The sequence below is a fragment of the Eublepharis macularius genome, chromosome 4 (genome assembly GCF_028583425.1).
Source record: "Eublepharis macularius isolate TG4126 chromosome 4, MPM_Emac_v1.0, whole genome shotgun sequence".
Taxonomy (NCBI): domain Eukaryota; kingdom Metazoa; phylum Chordata; class Lepidosauria; order Squamata; family Eublepharidae; genus Eublepharis; species Eublepharis macularius.
In genome coordinates, this window is record NC_072793.1 from 178,568,897 (window position 1) to 178,590,115 (window position 21,219).

The window sequence follows — 21,219 nt, forward strand, 5'->3', positions numbered from 1 at the left end:
ACAGAACATCTTTCTCCCTGGTGTGCAAATTTTCTTCCTTGCATGCAGTTTTTGTCTCTAAATACGGGAAAGATTCCAAATAAGTTTTTTCTCAGAACAGCAATTCTGATGCAGGAAAGACATTTCTAGCTCATGGTATTCATGTGTGTGTTACATGCCATCAAGTTGTTTCCCATCTGTGGCAACCCTATGAATGAAAGATCTACAAAACGTTCTATCTTTAACAGACTTGCTCAGATCCTGCAAACTGGAAGACATGGCTTCTTTTATTGAGCCAAGCCATCTCATTTTAGGTCTTCCTCTTTTCCTGCTGCCTTCCAATTTTCCTAGCATTATTGACTTTTCCAGAGAATCTTGTCTTCTCATGATGTGACCAAAGTACAATAGTTTTAGTCTTGTCATTTTAGCTTCTAAGGAGAATTCAGGCTTGATCATATGGAATGGAAATTTGGCTTGGCTTTTATTAATCAGAACACATACTGCCATGGTAAAGAGAGGTGTAAGTGCAAGAGAGTGGAAACTCAAGAGAATGAGTGAGATACACAATGAGAAATATTTCTCAATAGAAGCAGAGATGCATATGGAGGACATAACGCTGGGTCTTCTTCTTACCCAGCTCCTTTTCTTTCTCTTATCAAGTGTTTGATCTTTGTATCTACATATGTACGTATACAAGTGGGGAGAATGTAATTTCTGGTGTGTTCTTTGGCCAAGGAGTTGGAATCAAGAACCATAGCTGTAAGGGGAAAGCAGAGCATTTCCCTCAACAACCCCTTCCTTGTGCTTATCTTTAGAGAGTCCCTCACAGCAGGTGTGTCGAGAGCTGCCCCACCGGACACAGCAAGATTGTTCAAGAAGGGAAGCAAGTTTGTTGCTACAATTGTGCTCAGTGCCCAAAAGGAAAAGTTGCTGTCCAGATGGGTAAGTAACAGGATGTAAAGTTGCAAGAGAAAAGCTCCAGATGTTTCCAATTTGGTGCTACTCCAGTTACTAAGAGTTGCCTGTGCAGTGAATCTACTAAGGGACTTGCCAACCTCGACCTTCTGAAAATTGAATATTCAATGAGAGCCTCATGGCCGGCTTCCACCTGGTGTAGATTTTCAACTTTTCCCTCCCATTTTCTAAAGTATAAACAACTAGCAACAAAGCCCATTGTGGGGAAAAAAATAGAATGGGCTCTAGAAAGGGGAAGGCAGGCAGGTGCACATTGCCTCCTCTTCTGTGCCGGATCCTGGCCGGGTGGAGGGGGGGGGTCATTGCCGTGCTATTCATATCTGAAAAGAAATTAATGCACCCTATGGTAACTTCAGTCCAGGCAGTTAGTTTCGGTTGTACTGGGGTTCAACACACCAACCTGGAAGCTCCGTCTGATTGCCATAGTTAACAGTAGTTTGAATAGAGAAAAAGCAGTTTTCCCTCCTGTTGAATGAGCTACGGCAGCAGTAGATGAAGCCACAGGAAAAGCCGTCATCTTTTGTGGGTGAGCTGTAATTAGAAATAAGATTTATAACAAACCTCATAACATGCATTTCTTCCCATTGGAGACTGAAAACAGCTGACATTCTTTTCTACAATCTCCTCACCCCAACAACCCCATGAGGTAGGTCCGGCTGAGAGGGTGTGACCCACCCACACTCAGTCAACAGTGTTCCTTGGCAATGTTAGAACACGGATCTCTTTGATATTAATCCAACATTCTAACCACTGCATCAGACAGGCTCTGATCGGTCAAGGAAGCTGTTAAACCCCCTTAGTTTGGACAGGGAGGGAATATTTTCCTCTTCCCTGTTTCTGCCACAGAGTGGTAAGCTGCAGTACCGCAGCCCAAGCTCTGCTCACAACCTGAGTGCGATCCTGGCTAAAGCTGGGTTCAGATAGCAGGCTCAAGGTTGACTCAGCCTTCCACCCTTTTGAGGTTGGTAAAATGAGTACCCAGTTTCCTGGGGGTAAAGTGCAGATCACTGGGGAAGGCAATGGCAAACCACCCCATAAAACGTCTGCCAAGAAAATGTCATGATACGACGTTCCCCCTATGGGTCAGTAATGACTAGACATGGGCACAAACAGGAAAAAAAACCTGAACAGGCTGTTCCGTGTTCATTGCTGATGCTGAACAGGAAGAGATGAACGTAAACGAACATGTCCCGTTAACGACTGTGTTCGGTGTTCATCGTTCGTCACTGCCAGAGCGGCCTCCTTAGCTCATATTCACAGGGAATGTGCAGCAGGCTTTCCTCCAGCCATCACCAAAGTTTGTTTAAGATTGCAGTATGGATCTCGGAGTTATACATTCCCAAATTTGATGCCCCCAGGAAACTCCCATTCAATACAAATGGAGCCACCCTCCCTCTCCAGTTCAATTTGGCCCCATGCGGTGGACCTGAAAGTGGGACACCTCCCCTCTTGGGGGAGGTCTTCCTCCTGGCCGGTGGCAAACCTTATGTACCTGCCCACCAGGCCTCCCAGAGGGTATCTTCTGGAGGGTCAGCAAGGTGGCTGATATTTCTTGTTATTCCCGGCGTAGGCCGGAAGGTGGGTCATGTCGGCACTGCTGCTGGATCTGGCGGGCCAGGGGAGGCAGCAGGGGCTGCCTCCCCCGGAGGGGGCGGGGGGTCTGGCCGCTGGATGGCAGCATCCCCCATGTGCCCACCCACCAGGCCTAACTTCTTGTTATTCCCGGCGGAGACTGGAAGGTGGGTCATGTCCGTAACCATTGGGCCTGGTGGGCTAGGGGAGGCAGTGTGGGGCCACCTCCCCTGGAAGGGGGGGTCTGACCACTGGCCAGCAGCACCCCCCATGTGCCCGCATGCCAGGCCTAACTTCTTGTTATTCCTGGCGGAGGCTAGAAGCTGGATGATGAGTGTGGCCAATGAGCCTGCTGGGATAGAGGAGGGGGGTCTGGCCGCTGGCTGGCAGCACCCCTATGTGCCCGCCTGCCAAGCCTAACTTCTAGTTATTCCCAGCGTAGGCCAGAAGGTGGGTTATCGGTGGCCGCTGGGTCCAGCAGGCTAGGGGATGTGGCATGGTGCCACCCCCCCAGAGAGGGCAGAGGGTCTGACCACTGGCCAGCAGAACCCCCATGTGCCCACCTGCCAGGCCTAACTCAAAGTTATTCCTGGCGGAGACCGGAAGGTGGGTCATGTTGGTGGTCACTGGGCCTAGTGGGCTAGGGGAGATGGTGTGGGGGGCCCTTCCCCGGAGGGGGCGTGGGGTCTGGCCACTGGCTGGTGGCACCCTCCATTTGCCCACCTGCCAGTCCTAACTTCTAGTTATTCCTGGCATAGAAAGGAAGGTGGGTCATGTCAGTGGCCGCCAAGCCTGGCAGGCTAGGGGAGGTGGCATGGTGCTGCCTCCCCCGGAGGGGGCAGGGGGTCTGGCCGCTGGATGGCAGCATCCCCCATGTGCCCACCCACCAGGCCTTACTTCTTGTTATTCCTGGCGGAGACTGGAAGGTGGGTCATGTCGGTGGCTGTTGGGCCTGGTGGGCTACGGGAGGCAGTGTGGGGCCACCTCCTCTGGAGGGGGGGTCTGGCCACTGGCCAGCGGCACCCCCCCATGTGCCCACATTGGGGTGCTGGCTGGCAGCACCCCAATGTGACCGCCCACCAGGCCTAACTTCTAGTAATTCCCGGCGTAAGACAGAAGGTGCATTATGTCGGCAACCACTGGGCCTGGCAGGCTAGTGGAGGGGGAGGGGATCTGGCCGCTGGCCAGTGGCAACACCCATATGCCCACCCACCAGGTCTAACTTCTTGGTATTCCTGGCGGAGACCAGAAGGTGGGTTATGTCTGCAGCCACCGGGCCTGGCAGGCTAAGGGAGGTGGTGTGGTGCAGCCTCCCCTGGAGGGGGCGGGGGGTCTGGCCACTGGCCAGGAGCACTCCGCATGTGCCCACCTGCCAGGTCTAATTTCAAGTTATTCCCGGCGCAGACCAGAAAGTGGGTCATGTCAGTGGCCGCCGGGCCTGGTGGGGTAGGGGAGGGTGCAGGGGGTCTGGCTGCTGGCCGGCGGCAACCCCCATGTGCCCACCCGCCATGTCTAATTTCTTGTTATTCCCAGTGGAGACTGGAAGGTGAGTCATGTCACTGGCTGCCAGGCCTGGCGGGTATGGGGAGGTAGTGTGCCACCTCCCTCCAGAGGGGGTGGGGTATGTGGCCGCTGGCTGGCGGCACCCCATGTGCCTGCCTGCAAGGCCTAACTTCTAGTTATTCCAGGCTTAGGACAGAAGGTGGGTGATGTTGGCGGCCACCAGGTCTGGTAGGCTAGGGGAGGCAGCATGGTGCCAGCTCCCCCGAGAGGGGGCGGGGGGTCTGGCTGCTACCCAGAGGCACCCACATGTGCCCGCCCACCAGGCCTAACATCTTGTTATTCCTGGCAGAGGCCAGAAGGTGGGTGATGAGTGTGGCCTCTGGGACTGGCAGGCTAGGGGATGCGGCGGGGGGTCTGGGTTAGTGGCACCCACATGTGCCTGCCCACCAGGCCTAACTTCTAGTTATTCCCAGTGTAGGCTGGAAGGTGGGCTATGTCGGCAGCTGCCAGGCCTGGTGAGCTAGGGGAGGTGGTGTGGTGCCACCTCCCCCTGGAGGGGGTGGGGTGTGTGGCCGCTGACTGGCGGCACCTCCATATGCCTGCCTGCAAGGCCTAACTTCTAGTTATTCCAGGCGTAGGACAGAAGGTGGGTCATGTCGGTGGCCGCTGGGCCTGGTGGGCTAGGGGAGGGGGTGGGGGTCTGGCCGCTGGCCGGTGGCACTCCCAATGTGCACACCCGCCAGGCCTAACTTCTACTTATTCCCGGCATAGGCCGGAAGGTGGGTCATCTCGGGGTCTGGGACAGCGCCAGTTAGAATGGCGTGGTTGAGGGCTCAGAGGGCTCACAGCACATTTTCTGGAGGGAGCAGGAGGCAATGCTCATCTCCCTTTCACCCGTCTGCAATCAGGAGCGGAGCAGGTGGCAATGCCAGCCCCCTTTACCTGGCCTGTATCAGGTGTAGAGCAGGTAGCAAAGCTCTCCACCCATTGACGTGGTTGAGATCAGGTGTGGAGCAGGAAGGAATGCCCGTTTCCCCTTCACCCAGCTGGGATCAGGAGCGGAGCAGATCGCAATGCCCACCCCCCTTTACCTAGCCTGTATCAGGCGTGGAGCAGGTAGCAAATCCCAGCCACCTTCACCTGACCAAGATCATGTGTGGGGCAGGTAGCAATGCCCACTCCCTCCTTCACCGGCCAGGATCAGTGACGGAGGAGGAGGGAATGCCTGCCTATCGGCCCTCCCCTTTCTAGACCCCATTGTATTTTTTCCCACAACAGGCTTTGTTGCTAGTCTAGAAAATCTCTGTATCTAATACTCTTATCCAGGGAAAATGTCTTTGGTTGTGAGAACGCTTCTAGAGGTGATACCCATTCCAAAAACTTGGTGTAAATTTCCAGTACAATTTTTCCCCATACAGTCATAATGAATTTCCTAATCAAATCATTCTTGAAATATTTATGCCCTTTAGCTTTCCCATACCATAGAAAAGCATGCCAACCTAAGTGCAAATCATGTCCTTCTAGGACAAGTAATTTGATTTTCTAGTAAAATCTAATCTCTCATCCACACCAGGCAACATGCTTTGTAGTATATTTTCCAGTCTGGTAGAGCAAATCCTGCATTGTCTTTAAATTCTTGGAAATCACCAAAAATCACCAAATTTTATGGCTCCAGTGAAGCTCAAACATGTTTGGAACATGGCTCAATAACTTACCCAGTTAGATATTCCTTCTTATAGGAGAGCATTTACCTTAGCTAGATGTGGGGCTATGCCATCAATGGTATTAGAAGGGGGATATAAAAAGATCCCATAAGCAGATAAACTTTGTATTGAACTTTAGGTGAAGTGCAATCAATGTAACATGTCTTTTTCCATTACCATTTCTACAAAGGGTAGAACAACGAGATTAGAGAATTTCTCCCCCTCCCTTGATAGACCAGTTCTTGCAGATAAGACCTGCTTAGAGAAACTCTTAAGAGATGAAAACTCAACCATCTCCCTAATATCCAAGTTTTGTGTCCATGTGATAAAATTCCACAGCAAACGAAAAGGTCATACAAAGAGATCTACTTTTTCCTTCCTTTTGGCATGACTTCAATGATTTTAATAATCTTAACATGAATTTTCAATTTGATGATGATGATGATGATGCTGTTGAGTTCTGCCTGCAACAGACAATCCGAGCTTCTGTTGCAATAGTAGCGGGAGACATGTGCACGTAACCTGGGACAGGATCTCTCCTTTCCCCTCCTTCATGGCAATGCTGGAATCCATGGAGAAATTCAGTAAAGGGGAGTAAGGAAAAGAGTACATTCATAAATTATTGTAACAATTATGAATTTCAGATGCAGACCAATGTGAGAATTGTCCAGAAGATAAATATCCAAATGAGAAAAGAGACCACTGCTTTCCAAAATCCATAACCTACTTATTCTATGGGGATCCCATGGGAGCAGGCTTGGCTTCTATCGCTGTTTTATTTTTTATGGCCACAGTTATAGTGGTGGGGATATTTGGTGTACACTGGAACACACCCATTGTCAAGGCCAACAATCGAAGCATCACCTGTGTCCTGCTCTCCTCTCTGCTGCTCGGCTTTCCGTGCTCCTTCCTATTCATTGGCCAGCCTGGGACAGTGACCTGCCTTCTCCGACAAACACTGTTTGGCATGATCTTCTCCGTTGCCGTGTCTTGCATATTGGCCAAAACCATCACTGTGGTGGTTGCCTTCATGGCCACCAAGCCAGGGAACAGGATGAGGAAATGGGTGGGGAAGAGACTGGCCATGTCAGTCATCATTCCCTGTTGTTTAATTCAAACTGGCATCTGTGTGCTCTGGTTGGCAACTTCACCCCCCTTCCCAGAGTCTGACATGCATTCCCAAGTGGGTCATATCATCGTACAATGCAATGAAGGCTCGGACATCATGTTCTACCTTGTACTGGGCTACATGGGGTTTCTGGCCACCATCAGTTTCACGGTGGCCTTCCTAGCCCGGACGTTGCCTGATTCTTTCAACGAAGCCAAGCTGATCACCTTCAGCATGCTGGTCTTCTGCAGCATTTGGATCTCCTTTGTTCCCACCTATCTGAGCACCAAGGGGAAAGACATGGTGGCCGTGGAGATCTTCTCCATCTTGGTCTCTAATGGAGGCTTATTGGCTTGTATCTTCTTCCCCAAATGCTACATTATTATATTCAAGTCTCACCTGAACACCAGAGAGCAGCTAGGAAGGAAAAAATGACTGGTACTTAATGCTTAAGATGTGTTTAGGCAATTCCTTCCCTTCATTCTATCTCCTTCATAATGAGTCGGGAAAATCTATATAGATGCAGAATCACTGAATGTCATGGAGTCTTAACACTGTGGACCAACAGCGAGAGATATTTCACTGATCTTCATTATACAATGTACCTTCAACTGCCATAATCCCCCCTCCCCACAATGTTTAGGTTGCATGTTTTGGGGGATACTGGAAGAAGTTAAGGGTATAGGGCTTTCGCCCCAACATAACAATGAGGGGGAATTGTTTTAACACTTCTGCCCTCAGCTTTAATCAGTGTGGTGCCAGCGTATTATTGTCCCTATGGAAGGAAAAGCTAGGAAAGAACAGGAGGGGAGAGGAATGGAAAACCAGCCTTCCTTCTTTGGGGTCTGCCTGCCTTGGAGATGCTTTCTTACTGTCTCTTGAGGCCTCCAAAGGGCTGTCCTATGCCTTGTCCCCTGCTCATCCCTGTCCTCAAGAGACTGACAGGTCCTCAAACGTATGAGGGTCCAGCCTTCCTGATGTTCCTGGATCCTTGAATGGGTAGCAGAAGGCTAGGAGGATGGTAGGGAGGCAAATAAAATGTTAATACTGATAAGACTTGAGAATGGCCAACATGCACTGTGCTTGCTCTCATCTTCTGGTAACCTTTCTCAGTTGTAGTCATACTATATAGTGGTCTGCGGTTTAGCTCTCCACTACCCAGGGTGTCCTCAGCTGAGGACTGGTAGAAAAAGATATTGCAGATCCCTGCCTTATTTGAACATTTATTGCATATGTATTCCACATTGTTTGCTTTCTCAAGAAACAATGTGTATTTATTCCATACTAGCTTGATGCCCATGCTTCACTATGTTATTTAACTACTTTAAATCCATTCATAATACTTATGGGTATGGGTGGGGGGGGATAAGTTGGTTTTGTAGTATAATACCCAAGCGTCACAAAAGAATTCGAATAAAGCAAAGTATGCTGATGCCGAAAACTGATGAAGTGAAATTCAAAATGTAAGTTATTTAAACGATTTTTAAAGGAAAAGATTGTAGTGCAAGAAATAAAAGTGAAAAATACATATAACCTTTTTTTTTTCTACTGAAGGACCTCTTTGTAGACCTCATGGGTGGTTTCTCCCCCCAGGTGCTAGGATCACCAGGCTGCTGGGTGAGCTCATTCAGGAGCAGACCACATAGAACTCCCCATGTTAGAAGCAGTCCTCCCTCAAGTCAATTCCTGCCACCTTCAGTGTCTGGCCCTAGGACTTGTTGATCATCATATTAGAACAGGCCTTGAGGGGGAATTGCAGTCTCTTAAATTCAAAGCAGTCCTTCCTCTTTACTCACTTTCTCCCTAAAATTCCCATGAAGGAGGAGTTTGGGTAGGTTGAGGTTCTGGAGCAGCATCAATGGAGTCCCCACTTTGAGGAGAAGCTTGTGGTCTGGGAAGGCAGGAGGGTTGAGCGTGTTGAGGAACTCCATGGGGTAGTGGACTGCATCATCCATTTGCACCACTGAGTCTCCAGATCTGTATTCCATTTCTGCCCCTTTGAAGGAGTTGTGTTTCATTAATGATGGCAAGGAAGAAAAAAGGGATGTGTGAGGGGGAAACCCCACAAACTCAACTCAAACAAGCAGGAAAACAAAAGAGGTTAAGTAATAACGTATAAGTATATATATATATTCAATATTAAAAAGTATTTATTATCAATGTGCACCAATGGGAATAAAAACAAGTTTAAAACATAAGGCCTGAATGGCAGGCTACATATATATACACTCTAAAACTTGCTAAAACATCTCAAGACACAGATGATGGTACAGTGCATTGACCAACACAAATAGACCAAGGTACAGTACAAAACCGACCAGACGAGTTTCGGCCCTTAGGCCTTCCTCAGTGGTCAATTGTAAACAATCAGGGTATATTGTGGCTGTTAGGTCTGATAGGTTCGTCACTACTGTGCCCAGGTCTGCAGGTATGGCCACCTTTCCCTTCAACTCAGGATACTCTCTGTCCCCTATTTTTAGTAGGAGTTCAGAGAATTCCCCAGCAGACACCTCACCTCTCAAGTGGACCCTCACGTTCTTTCTTAGTGAAAGTTTCCTGATGAGGGGCCACAGATACGATGCCATGACAGCCACAATAACCTCGTCAGCTCGCGTTCCCCTTGGGACTACTGGCCGAGTCGGCCAGAAGACTCCAGCCAACAGCCCGGTGACTCCCCCCATCACTCTCTCATTGCCCCTGACCTCTTTGAGGGTTATGCTCAGTGCCTCAAAACACCCCTTCCTCCTTTCTGCCAGGAGGCTTCTTGGGGGCAGTAAAAGGTGATGGCTGCAAGAGGTGTGGAGTTGGACTGAGGGAGGGCTGGTGTGGTGGGCACTTTAGCAGGTTTATGTGAGAGGTCCACATTGAAATGGCCCCTCGAAAGGTCTTGCACCACCTCCCCAGGAACATTTAAAAACTCAGTTGCCATGCTGACTTCTATATAAAATCCCTATTCGGGAGCCTTGTACTGTCACTAAGGTGTGATGGTGTGGACTGGGAGCGGAGCAGTGCGAGAGTGGAGGCTTGGAGGAGAGTTTTGGGAAGAGGAGATGACGGAGGCTGCAGGGGGTGAGCAGGCCAGGTTGAGCAGGCCAGCGAGTGGACTGAGAGGGAGTCTGGGTGATGTATACCGCCCCTCCTTCCATGGAGCAGGGTCTTACAGCATCTCTGGCACCCCTCTGATGTCAGGGCCGGCCCAGCCGGCGCCCCACCCAGCGGCAGAAATGGCGAGCCCTGACAGCGGGGAACCACTTTACACACAGGCCGCTTATGATTTCTTTTATGCTGGTTCATCATATATATCTTTTTTATATTGTGGTATCCAAAACTGAACACGGCACTCTAGGTGAGGTCTAACCACAGCGATAACCATCACCTCTCATAATCTGGACACTATGCTTCTGCTGATACAGCCCAAAAATGCATTCGCCTTTTTAGCTACCACTTCACACTGCTGACTCATGTTCAGTGTCAACCAAGTCCACATTTTTCTCCCAGTTTTCAATTTAGTTTCCTATTTTGTCAGTCTGTCTGCTTTCTCTACCTCATGTATGTTTTTGTAAATCTCTATCATTCCCTCCCCGCTTGGGGGCCAGTGGCAACATACGGTGAGGTTGGGCAGCGGCCAGGGCCCCGGCTTCTTTTTTATATATATCTCAATTTTTATTGGGTTTTTATAGTAGGTGGAAAGGGGTTACAACAAGAAACTAACCTTTAGCAGGTTCGAACACAAGACACATATCCATCAATCCCAATGCAAAGAGCCATGAAATATATAATTAACGCCCCATATACCTTCAAGTTTCCCTTTTGTTTCTATAAACATTGTTTAATTACTATGCTTTTTAATCTACTTCTCCTATTCCTTATATCATTTCTAACAGTCTTTTCTTTTATATATATTATAAATGAATCATTCTAGGAGCAGAAAGTGAAAATAGTAGAACAAAGAATATCAATAAAACAGTGGTATACATCTATATAGAAAGGAAGCATTTTTGTGCTAATTTTCCTCTTTCTTGCCTCTGTTATGGCCAAACCTTCCAAACTTGTATACTTGGATTTTCATAGTGGTAGAGGTAGGGAGGCCAAATCAGTATTTGATTCAAAAAAGAAAAAAAATTATATTCTATAAAGAGTAATTCTTTCATCTACTTTGTTCCAGCCAAAGCTATTTACTTGGGTTTTCATATTGATAAGGCTGGAATGTCTACATAACTACATGGCTAAAGCATCGTTTCACATTTTAGAAAAAATAACTCCTTCATCTGCTTTATCTTAACCATCCGCACTTTTACTTGGGTTTTCATAATCATAAAATTAAAAAGAGCAAAAAGGACAAAAATCTAAAGACAGTCAACAAGCTTCAAGGGCCCAGCCATCACATCACCACCATCCCTTCGACAGTAAACATTCTAACAGTGCAATCCTATGGAGAGTTACTCCAGTCTAAGCCCATTGACTTCAATGGGCTTAGACTGGAATAACTCTCCATAGGATTGCACTGTAAATCTGTCATAGTACAGAGCCTCTAAAGCTTTCATTACATCTATATTGCATATCATTAAAGATATAGAAAAGATCTAAGTCATAATCCATGTTTCTCCTTCTTTCTTTCTTTCAAAATAAAAAGGGGCGGGGAAGGAGAGCAGTAGTAAAAGCAAAAGGAAACTCTTTAACTCCATCACCCCCCCTCTTGTTCCTTCAAAGCACATACAGAATATATGGTGTTATACAAAACATTAAAAAAAGAGGGAGAGGAAGGAGCCATAGAGACAAGGTGTTAGGTCTGCATTATTGAGTCTTCATCTGGAACTTGTCCTTGTTTTTTCTTTCTTCCTGTAAAATGATACATCCAGTCTTCATTCCACCTACGCCGCCGAAGGTGGATTTTCTTATCTTCCAGGCAATTCAGGGGAGGGTCGAAAAGAATGTTGTCACTTCTCTGTTTATTTTTCTGCGTAAGGATCAGCTGTACTCCTTTTTCTCCATTCAGTAATAAAATGCTAGGTTCTCTCTTTGCAGGTCTGCTTCGTGGTTTTGCTCCTTTCTTAGTACTGCCTTGCATCTTCAAGATGACATACTGGTACAACCGTCCATTTTGTAGCCTTAATGGATTCTCCCCATTTTGTAAACCTCCCTCATTTCGTTCTATTTTTCTTTCAAATAGATCTGTCTCCTTAGAGATTTGCTCTATATTGTCATGTTTTTATCCACTTCTGCTCCAAATATCCTGTCTGCTTTAATTAGTATTTCAGATATCTTCATATTTACAATCAAAGTGACAATACAACAAATGTGACAACATGAAATGCAGTCAGTATTTCCAACGATCAATATCACAAGTGGTCTATAAATTTTTGAAAGGAAAAATGAATCCTCCAATGAAAGAACGGAAAGAATCTCTCTTTTCTTGTGTAAAGGTGCTTTCTTTTTTCTTCTCTTTCAGGTGGAATAACAAATTGAAGCTCCCGAGGGGCTCCCCTGAGTTGCTCTCCTCCCACAAGTATCAGGAGAGAGAGGCAGAAAAGTTCAAGGCTAATTGTTCCAAAAATGCTTTAGTATGAAGTTGCTTTCCTTTTTCTTCTCTTTCAGGTGGGTTGTGGCATTTCCCAACCAGGAGATAGCAACCCTAGCTTCTTCCTTCTCAATCACAGCCTGTTCAAACTCAATGAGCACACATTCAAAGTGAGGGACTGTTCGTTCCCTTTGGGCATCCCCTTGCACTGAGGTTTTTCTTCTCCCTAGATTTCATGCTAGATTTCAGCTAGATTTCACGCTAGATTTCAGCAGCGTTTGACACGGTTGACTATGATTTGTTGGCCAGCCACTTTGCCGACGTGGGGATTAGGGGGACAGCCTTACAGTGGCTGATCTCCTTTCTCCAGGGTTGGGGACAGAGGGTGGCGCTCGGGGGAGATCTATCGCCCCGTCACCCTTTGGTGTGTGGGGTTCCCCAAGGGGCGATACTCTCCCCGATGTTATTTAACATCTATATGCGCCCCCTCACCCAGTTGGTGCGGAGGTTTGGGCTGGGTTGTCATTAACACGCGGATGACACCCAACTTTTTCTGTTGATGGACGGCCGGCCAGACACAGCCCCAGACAATCTGGCCAGAGCTTTGGAGGCTGTGACGGCATGGTTGAAACAGAGCAGGCTGAAATTGAACCCAGTGAAGATGGAGGTCCTGCAGCTGGGACGGGGGCTGCCAGATGTTGGGATCCAGCTCCCTGCCCCGGATGGGACACCACTGGCAACTTCGCCAGTGGTAAAGAGTCTGGGTGTGCTCCTGGATGTCTCCCTATCAATGGAGGCCCAGGTCACGGCGGTTGCCAAGTCTGCATTTTCCCATCTTCGTCAGATCAGGCAACTTGCCCCCTACCTGACGCCCCAGGACCTGGCTACATGGAACGGTCACCTCCAGGCTAGATTACTGTAACTCACTCTACGCTGGGCTACCCCTGGGCCTGACCCGGAAACTACAACTGGTCCAGAATGCAGCAGCGTGGGTCCTGACTGGTATACCTTACCAGTCACACATCACACCTGTCCTGCGCCAGCTGCACTGGCTTCCAGTTGAATTCTGAATCAGGTTCAAAGTGTTGGTTCTTACCTTTAAAGCCCTGAGCAGGTTGGGACCGGCATATCTTCGGGACCGCCTCTCCCTGTACGTTCCCCGGAGATCGCTTCGATCAGCGAATAAATATTTACTCGTGGTCCCCAGCCCTAAGGAAGCCCACCTCGCTTCAACCAGGGCCAGGGCCAGGGCCTTTTCAGTCCTGGCCCCAGCCTGGTGGAACGCTCTGTCAATGGAAACCCGGGCCCAGCAGGACATATTGTCGTTCCGCCGAGCCTGTAAGACAGAGCTGTTCCGCCAGGCGTTTGGTGATTGAAGGGGGCGGTGCGATGTCGGCCTCCCACCTTTGGGGTGGGGGAGGGTTCTCCCCACCACTGCACTTTGTTAATTTGTTTTATTGTTTGTATATTTTTAGTTCTTGTTTTTATTGATTTTAACTGTTCACCGCCCAGAGCCCCTGGGGATGGGCGGTATATAAATTGAAATATAATAATAATAATAATAATAATGCTGTGTCTACTTATTTGAGCCCTTTTTCCTCTCTGCATTTTCCTGCCTCTTTTTGGATTCCACCTCATTTTATCCCACCCCACGTGAGCTAAAGTCCTTCATCTCTCTCTTGATCCTGGAGAAGGATTTGGTGACCTCACCAACCCTGTCTCTAATGGACCCTTTCTGGGGAAGGGGGTTGCCAGGAACCCATGTTAGGGAATCTTGTTTTTCCCCAATGGCTTCTCTGCTATGGATGCCAACTCCAGTTTTGGAATTCCCTGCAAATTTGGGGTGAAAGTGAGATGTGGGGAAGGGAAGACGCTCAGCAGATGATAATGCCACACAGCCCCCTGTCCTATGCTTCCTTTTCCAACAAGGGACCTGATCTCTGTAGTCTGGAGATCACAGTTGAAATTCTGGGCAATCTCCTGGCCCCAGCTGGAGGATGGCAAGCCCTGGACATTTTTGAGTTAATCTATGCTCTCTTCATTACTGTTCTTTTTATTAACCCTAATGTTGCAGTGTTTGTCAAATTAGTCTTTTTTGTTTGTTTATTTTGGATAGTTTTGTTTGTTCTGGGTCCTTCAGGCCTCATCTCCTGCCATATAACAGGGCCGAAGAGGAGATGCATAAAGTCCTTGTACCAGGCTGGTGGCAGGGTGAGTGGGGGGCTGGAGGAGTTCTCGGAAGGGACTCCTCACCCACAGTAGAGATCCTTCCATGGCACCACCCCTTCCACGACAGTCCTGTAAGAGAAAAAGGATGCTTAACCCCTTAAGCTGTGTTGTTAGAAACTCGAGCGTGGCTTAGCTTTTGAGCAGTCCTGGGGAGGCATATTGAGGGAGGGGGTAGGAGGGAAAGACATTTCCTGTCCCTCCCCCTCAAATAGCCTCGCAATTCTCAGTGATGGTGTTGCTTGAATGGCTGGGAAGGGTCTGGTGATCTCAAAGGAGGTTTTGGACAGGGAGAAGGGGGATATATGGGTATGTCTGGTACAAAAGACCCAACAAGAGAGGAAGGGGACACAATGATGACAGCTCCCCCCATTCCCATTCTGTCCCTGCACTGGTGTCTCTCCTACAGTCCCAGAGAGAGCCTCTTTTCCCCTTTGTGTAGAGCCATGAAGTCCTTGCAAAAAACTGAGGTGCAGAATCCGAATACTGCACTTTTGGAGGTTGGAAGGAGATCAAGTGGTTTCAGGTTCCACAGAGGCACATTTATGAAGGAGAGGCACCTGCAGGAGGCAAGGAAGGAGAGCAGAGTAGGTACAGAGGGTAGCGGGGAGGAAGGACAGAGGGAAATAGGAAAGGGGTTTAAGAGGGGGAAATGGTCTTTGGTCCTTGATCCTTGGAAGAACCAACAAAATAGAATCGAAGGAGAAGGGGTATTATTCTGAGGAAAACTTCCTCCTCGATAATGGCAATATGCCTGTTTGTCTTTCGGAAACTGACGCAGCTGCATTAGACAGATGCCATATGGGCTTTTGGGCCTGGGTTCAAAGCCAGCAGCTTCATGAATCATTCATGCATGTATTGATTTTTAAGTAAATGTGTGTATGTGTCTTTAAATGCTTGGTGTGCTATAGAAGAAGAGTGGGGCTGAAAGAGGGGGATGAGTGAGTGATATGATTGGTTGATGACTGAGAATGTGATTGGAGTGTATGCAGATTTTAGTAACACAGAAAGGAAAAATATTTAGTCAGGGCAAGAGAGGCAAGCTGTGTGCATAATAATATATTCTAGTTATTATTATTGAGTATGTTGGTTCTCAGGCTTCATGGCAAAAAGAGTGATGCTAACCACTTCTTGTGGATCTTGTGTGGTGGTGTGCAAACAAAGGACTGATGTTGAACTGTCTGAGCAAGTTGGTGTGATTTCTGGGGGGTGGCAGGAAAGATGGAATATCATTCTCTCCTCAGCCTACCCGAGTCACTGTTGCTCCACGTGGCCCAGAAGACTCCTCGTTCTGCCACATACGTGTACACCTCTTTGTGAGAAAACCAATGTGTGTTCACTTTCAAGTGAAAATGAGGGCCAGAACACATGAAGTCTTACATATAGAATCTATACGTTTTTCTATATGCAGTCTTGCAAGTAATATGCAAATAATACATATATTACATTTTATAACTCTATGGGTATTCTAGTGATTGTGTATGAAGTTTAAGGTAGTTTGATAGCAGTTTCTCTAACAACACAGACGTTCCTTTTATCTTTTGGCAAATGATTGAAAGTTGTGGAAAGTGGTATATAAATTATCTTTTATTTGTTAGAACAGTCTAATCATAACATGCTCGTTTAACTTTCAGCAATTCTGTTTCTTAATTAATGAGAAAAATAGTGGATGTTTATAAGGTCGACCTTTGCTCAATTTATTCCCAGACAGCAAGACAAATACAAATTATCCTTTATTTGCTAGAACTGTCTAATCATAGCATGCTCATTTAACTTTTTCTCAACTTTCAAACATTTCTGACGCTTATCTTGTAACTGCAACCTAGCGTCACTCTTGGCTTCATAAAATGTTATGATTGAAAATCTGAAGAATCACTTAAATCCAAGAAGAATCATATTTTTGCACTGTCAGGTATGAAAAAAATTAGATTCCTTAGTAGAAAGCACATGCCATTCTTCCCACCAGAAAATTTCAGCACTTATCATAGTGGAAGCATTAATCAATCTCACACCTTGGTGAGTGATCCATTAATAGGAGGAGTTTGAAGACAGGAGAGAGAAAAATACGCACATTTTGCTCACTGGGATGTTCCTCGTAAAGGTAAGCAACCATAAAACATTTCATGGCATGAATAGACAAGATGAACAGGTGATAGGATGGCTATTCCCCAGTGTGCATCTTGAGTTGTACATTAAGGCTGCTCCTCTCCCTGAAGCTCTTTCCATGTACTCAGCATTTACGTGTCTTCTCCCTCATGTGAACCTTTTGATGACTAGTTAGGATACCATTCTTACAGAAGGCCTTCCCACACTCCAAACATTTGTATGGCTTCTCCCCTGTGTGAATCTTTTGATGGCTAGTTAGGTTGTCCTTCCGAGAGAAGCTCTTCCCACACTCGAAACATTTATATGGCTTCTCCCCTGTGTGAATCTTTTGATGGCTAGTTAGGTTGTCCTTCTGAGAGAAGCTCTTCCCACACTCCAAGCATTTATAAGGCTTCTCCCCTGTGTGAACCCTTTGATGGCTAGTTAGGCTGCCCTTCTGAGAGAAGCTCTTCCCACACTCCAAGCATTCATATGGCTTCTCTCCTGTGTGAACCTTTTGATGCCTAGTTAGTTTGCCATTTTGAGAGAAGCTCTTCCCACACTCCAAGCATTTATACAGCTTCTCCCCCGTGTGAATCTTCTGATGGATGGTTAGGTTGCCCTTCTTAGAGAAGCTCTTCCCACACTCCAAGCATTTATAAGGTTTCTCCCCTATGTGAATCTTTTGATGGATAATTAGGTTGCCCTTCTGAGAGAAGCTCTTCCCACACTGCAAACATTCATATGGCTTCTCCCCTGTGTGAACCTTTTGATGCCTAGTTAGTTTGCCATTTTCAGAGAAGCTCTTCCCACACGCCAAGCATTTATAAGTTTTCTCTGTGTGGATCTTTTGATGTCTAGTTAGTCTGCGCTTCTGAGAGAAGCTCTTCCCACACTGCAAACATTCATATGGCTTCTCCCCTGTGTGAACCTTTTGATGCCTAGTTAGTTAGCCATTTTCAGAGAAGCTCTTCCCACACTCCAAGCATTTATATGGCTTCTCCCCCATGTGAACCTTTTGATGCCTAGTTAGTTTGCCATTTTCAGAGAAGCTCTTCCCACACTCCAAGCATTTATAAGGCTTCTCCCCTGTGTGAATCTTTTGATGGGTAGTTAGGTTGCCCTTCTTAGAGATGCTCTTCCCACACTCCAAACATTTATATGGCTTCTCCTCTGTATGCATCCTCTGATTTTTAGTCAGCTTGCTACTCTGAAAAGAGGTCCATCCACATTTCGAGTGTTTAAATGTTTTCCAGCATGTTGAAATATTCTGACATATTTTAACTCTGAGCTTGCATCTCAACGCTCTGATGTTTATGGGACCTTTATGCCTTCTAATTTGCTTCTGAATTTTACCCTGGCCTGGATCCTCAGGTATCTTCCTGCTCTGGTGGGCAAAGAATTTCTTACTCTGCTTCTGTTTTGTTTCCTTTTTGCTTGTCTGCTGCTTATTTGATACCAGTTGATCCCCCGTTTTTGCTTGTCCTTCCAGATCTTCCTTTCGTTCCTCAAGTGCCCTTCCTTCTTCCTTCTTACTTGCCATCTCCCTCACATCTGCAGCTGCAAAGACAGAGATCAAATAAGAAAAAGGAGGAAATAAAACTGGTAAAAACATTTGTTAGCAAGTAAAATGAATATGAGTAGTACATTTTATACTGAGACCCAGGAGCCAGAAATGATCACAATATGTAACCAAGACTTATGGTTTCTTGGACAGGTGTAAGGTCACCAAAAGAAGGAAGGGAATTCATTGCTTTTATTGAGGAAAGGTAAATGTGTTTTCTGTTGTTTAATTAGGAAGCATGTGATGATAGAATGGGAAATGAAATGCTTTTTTAAAAACAATGTTGAATTTTATTGTCACAGTTCTTGTTTTCAGAAAAGGAAAAAGGGAAAAATAAAGGAATCACTTAAACCCAGAGACTGGAGCCATGGACAGACAAACCTGAAAAACACCCAAGGTTTGTAGAAAAATCTGGAAATTAAAAAGTATTCCTGCCTTGCCAGACAGCGTGTGCTTACAACACAAGAGAACAGGAGCCAGAGTTGGCTACAAACAGGAGGAGGTGGCAGATTCCTTTCCAGCTGTATTTTGGACTTTCCAATATCTGGTCTGGTACATCATAACTGTGCCTGAGGGATGTAAGGAGGGAAAGCTGAGCACAGGTGGGCACATACAGATAGCTTAGCTGGTCGGTGAGAAGGAAGCAAATAAAGTAGGAAATATGGGGGTAGCCAGGAGGAGGGAAAGAGGATACAGTGGTGAAGAAGGGGATATAGTAGAAAACCAGGTATTCCCCCCCCCTTCCTCCAAAAAATCATTACAGATTCAAAGTTGTGCAACTGAACCACAGTCTTTCCAGAACGGGTGTAAAAATGATGGAAGAAGGGAAAGCTGGAGACGGAGGTAGGGACAGATAAAGGCAGGTTGGCTGATGAATAGTGTTATGTATTGGACCAGCTTCTATCTTAAACAAGGCTCCTAAAGCCCGCATCATCTTATAATGATATTTTATTAATTTTTCAGGAAAGTTAATGTGGGAAGGGTAGAGAAAGGGGATAGGAAAGAAAGAAAAACCCAGAAATTTTGCTATATCGTCTGCTTACAACAGTACTCCACAGTACTCCACAGTAAACTGTGATAAGTGAAATGAATTACATTATGGACTTTAAACCCTTAACACACTCAAATCTTTATGCTTATTTTTAATCCAATCGTAAAATAAAGTCCAAGGCCCAGCAAAGTCTTCTTTCGTTCGTCCTTTCAATATTGAGGCCAGTTTGTCCATTTCCACGCTCTCCAGTATCTTCGCCGTTAGTTGTTCTTGGGTAGGGATAAGTTGATGTTTCCAATAGTATGCTAGTAAAATTCTGGCCGCTGTTACTGCATGTATTATAAAGTGTTTATAGTCCTTACTAAATTCATCTGGAATACAGTTCAGCAAAAACAGATCTGGTTTCAAAGGTATTGACAGCTGTAAGATTGCTTGCAGTAGCGTATGTACCATTGTTAGTGGAATTTGGGGGGGTGTCCCATTCTCCCCCTTATATAAACCTAAGTACTTAATCCTTAACTTACACTTATATTTTCTACTAAAGCCTTAACATCCAAACACCTAACACATTAAAATCTTATAACCAAATGAGAGATCTCTTAATGCAATTTCAACTTACCTTCTGGAGAACCCCTGGACCAACTTGTGTCTCTTGTGGGTTCCCCAGTGGCCACCAGTTGGTAGACACAATCGCGTGTGTCTCCCGAAGGAGTGGCAAGGAGTGGACTAGCTCCTTGGTTAGACGTTTTATAGAGTAGTCCTCAGCTTTCTGATTGGTTGGTGGCTGATTGGTTAATACCATTTTGACAGCCGATTGGTTGATGGCATCTTAACATAGGTGGCTCCCTATTTCCACTAGAATTCTGATTGGCCAGTGGCCCTTCTAATCAGGTGATCCTTGCTGGCCAATAGGGTTAAGCCAGTTCTTCGGCTCTTCAGGTATTCTTTGACTTTGGGCTAAAAATAGCCCTTTGGAACTCTACTCAGTGGAATGTGCATTACTCAGCATTAGGGGTGTGCAAAGGCACACCGTTTCGTGTTTCTTGTTTCGGGTTTACCCGAAACAAGAATCTGTTTCGGAATCAGCAAAACTCGAAACGGTAAGCCGTTTCGGGTTTAGCGTTTCGGGTTGTTTCGGGTTTTTTCAATGGGAAAATGCCTCCGTATTCCCGGACGCCTGGGGGAGGCATTTTCCCACCGAATCAACCCAAAATTGGTGGGAACCTTCCGCTAACTCCTCCCTAACAACCCCCCCAAGTTTCAGACCGATTGGACTTTGGGGGGCCATGTTATGGCCCCCCAAACCAGGTCCCCCTATCCTCACATAAGAAAGGGAAGAGTGAGCATATTGTTAGCTTGCTGCTGCTCATCTTCTTCTTCATTATTTCCTATAGGGAAAAAATGAAGAGGCAAGCTTCCTTTGCCAGGGGTGGAATTTTGCATGCAGAAAAATTCCACACAGAAAAATAACACAACTCACTTAACATCAGAGAATCACAAAAGCACAATTCCTGTCAAAAACACTTTATTTCTTGAACAGCTTTAGGTTACACAGTAGGAGGGCACAACAGGGCATGATAGCAGTGTACTACACAAAATAATACAACCCACTTCACCGTTTTTGACAGCAATTGTGTTTGGGTGATTCTCTGATGTGAAGTGAGTTATGTTATTTTTGTGTAGTACACTGCTTTCATGCCCTGTTGCGCCTTCCTACTGTGTAACCTAAAGCAGTTAAAGAAATAAAGTGCTTTTGACAGCAATTTTTTTGGTGGTGATTCTTTAACATGAAGTGAAGTGAGTTGTGTTATTTTTCTGTGTGGGGGACTGCTGGTGTAATGTGTCATAATGCTTTGCCTACTTGTACTTTGAAAGGGAGAAAATAATTTTTAAAAAACTTTATTTCGTGTTGTTCGTGTTTTATTCTTTGTTGTGCAGTTGGTTCCCATCATAGGGAACAATGGGGCTGGCTGGCCAGCCATCTCTGTAGGTGGG

At 46.3% G+C, this 21,219-nt stretch overlaps 1 protein-coding gene across 1 annotated transcript in view; it reads right to left on the reverse strand.

Moving 5' to 3' along the window:
• Window positions 1-16,814: 16,814 nt before the first annotated feature.
• The window catches only part of LOC129327951 (zinc finger protein 850-like), a 140,255-nt gene continuing 135,850 nt past the window's right edge, over window positions 16,815-21,219 (reverse strand). The window contains 1 exon segment of the mRNA XM_054976699.1: window positions 16,815-17,795. Within this exon segment, the coding sequence (XP_054832674.1) occupies window positions 16,815-17,795 (981 nt within the window).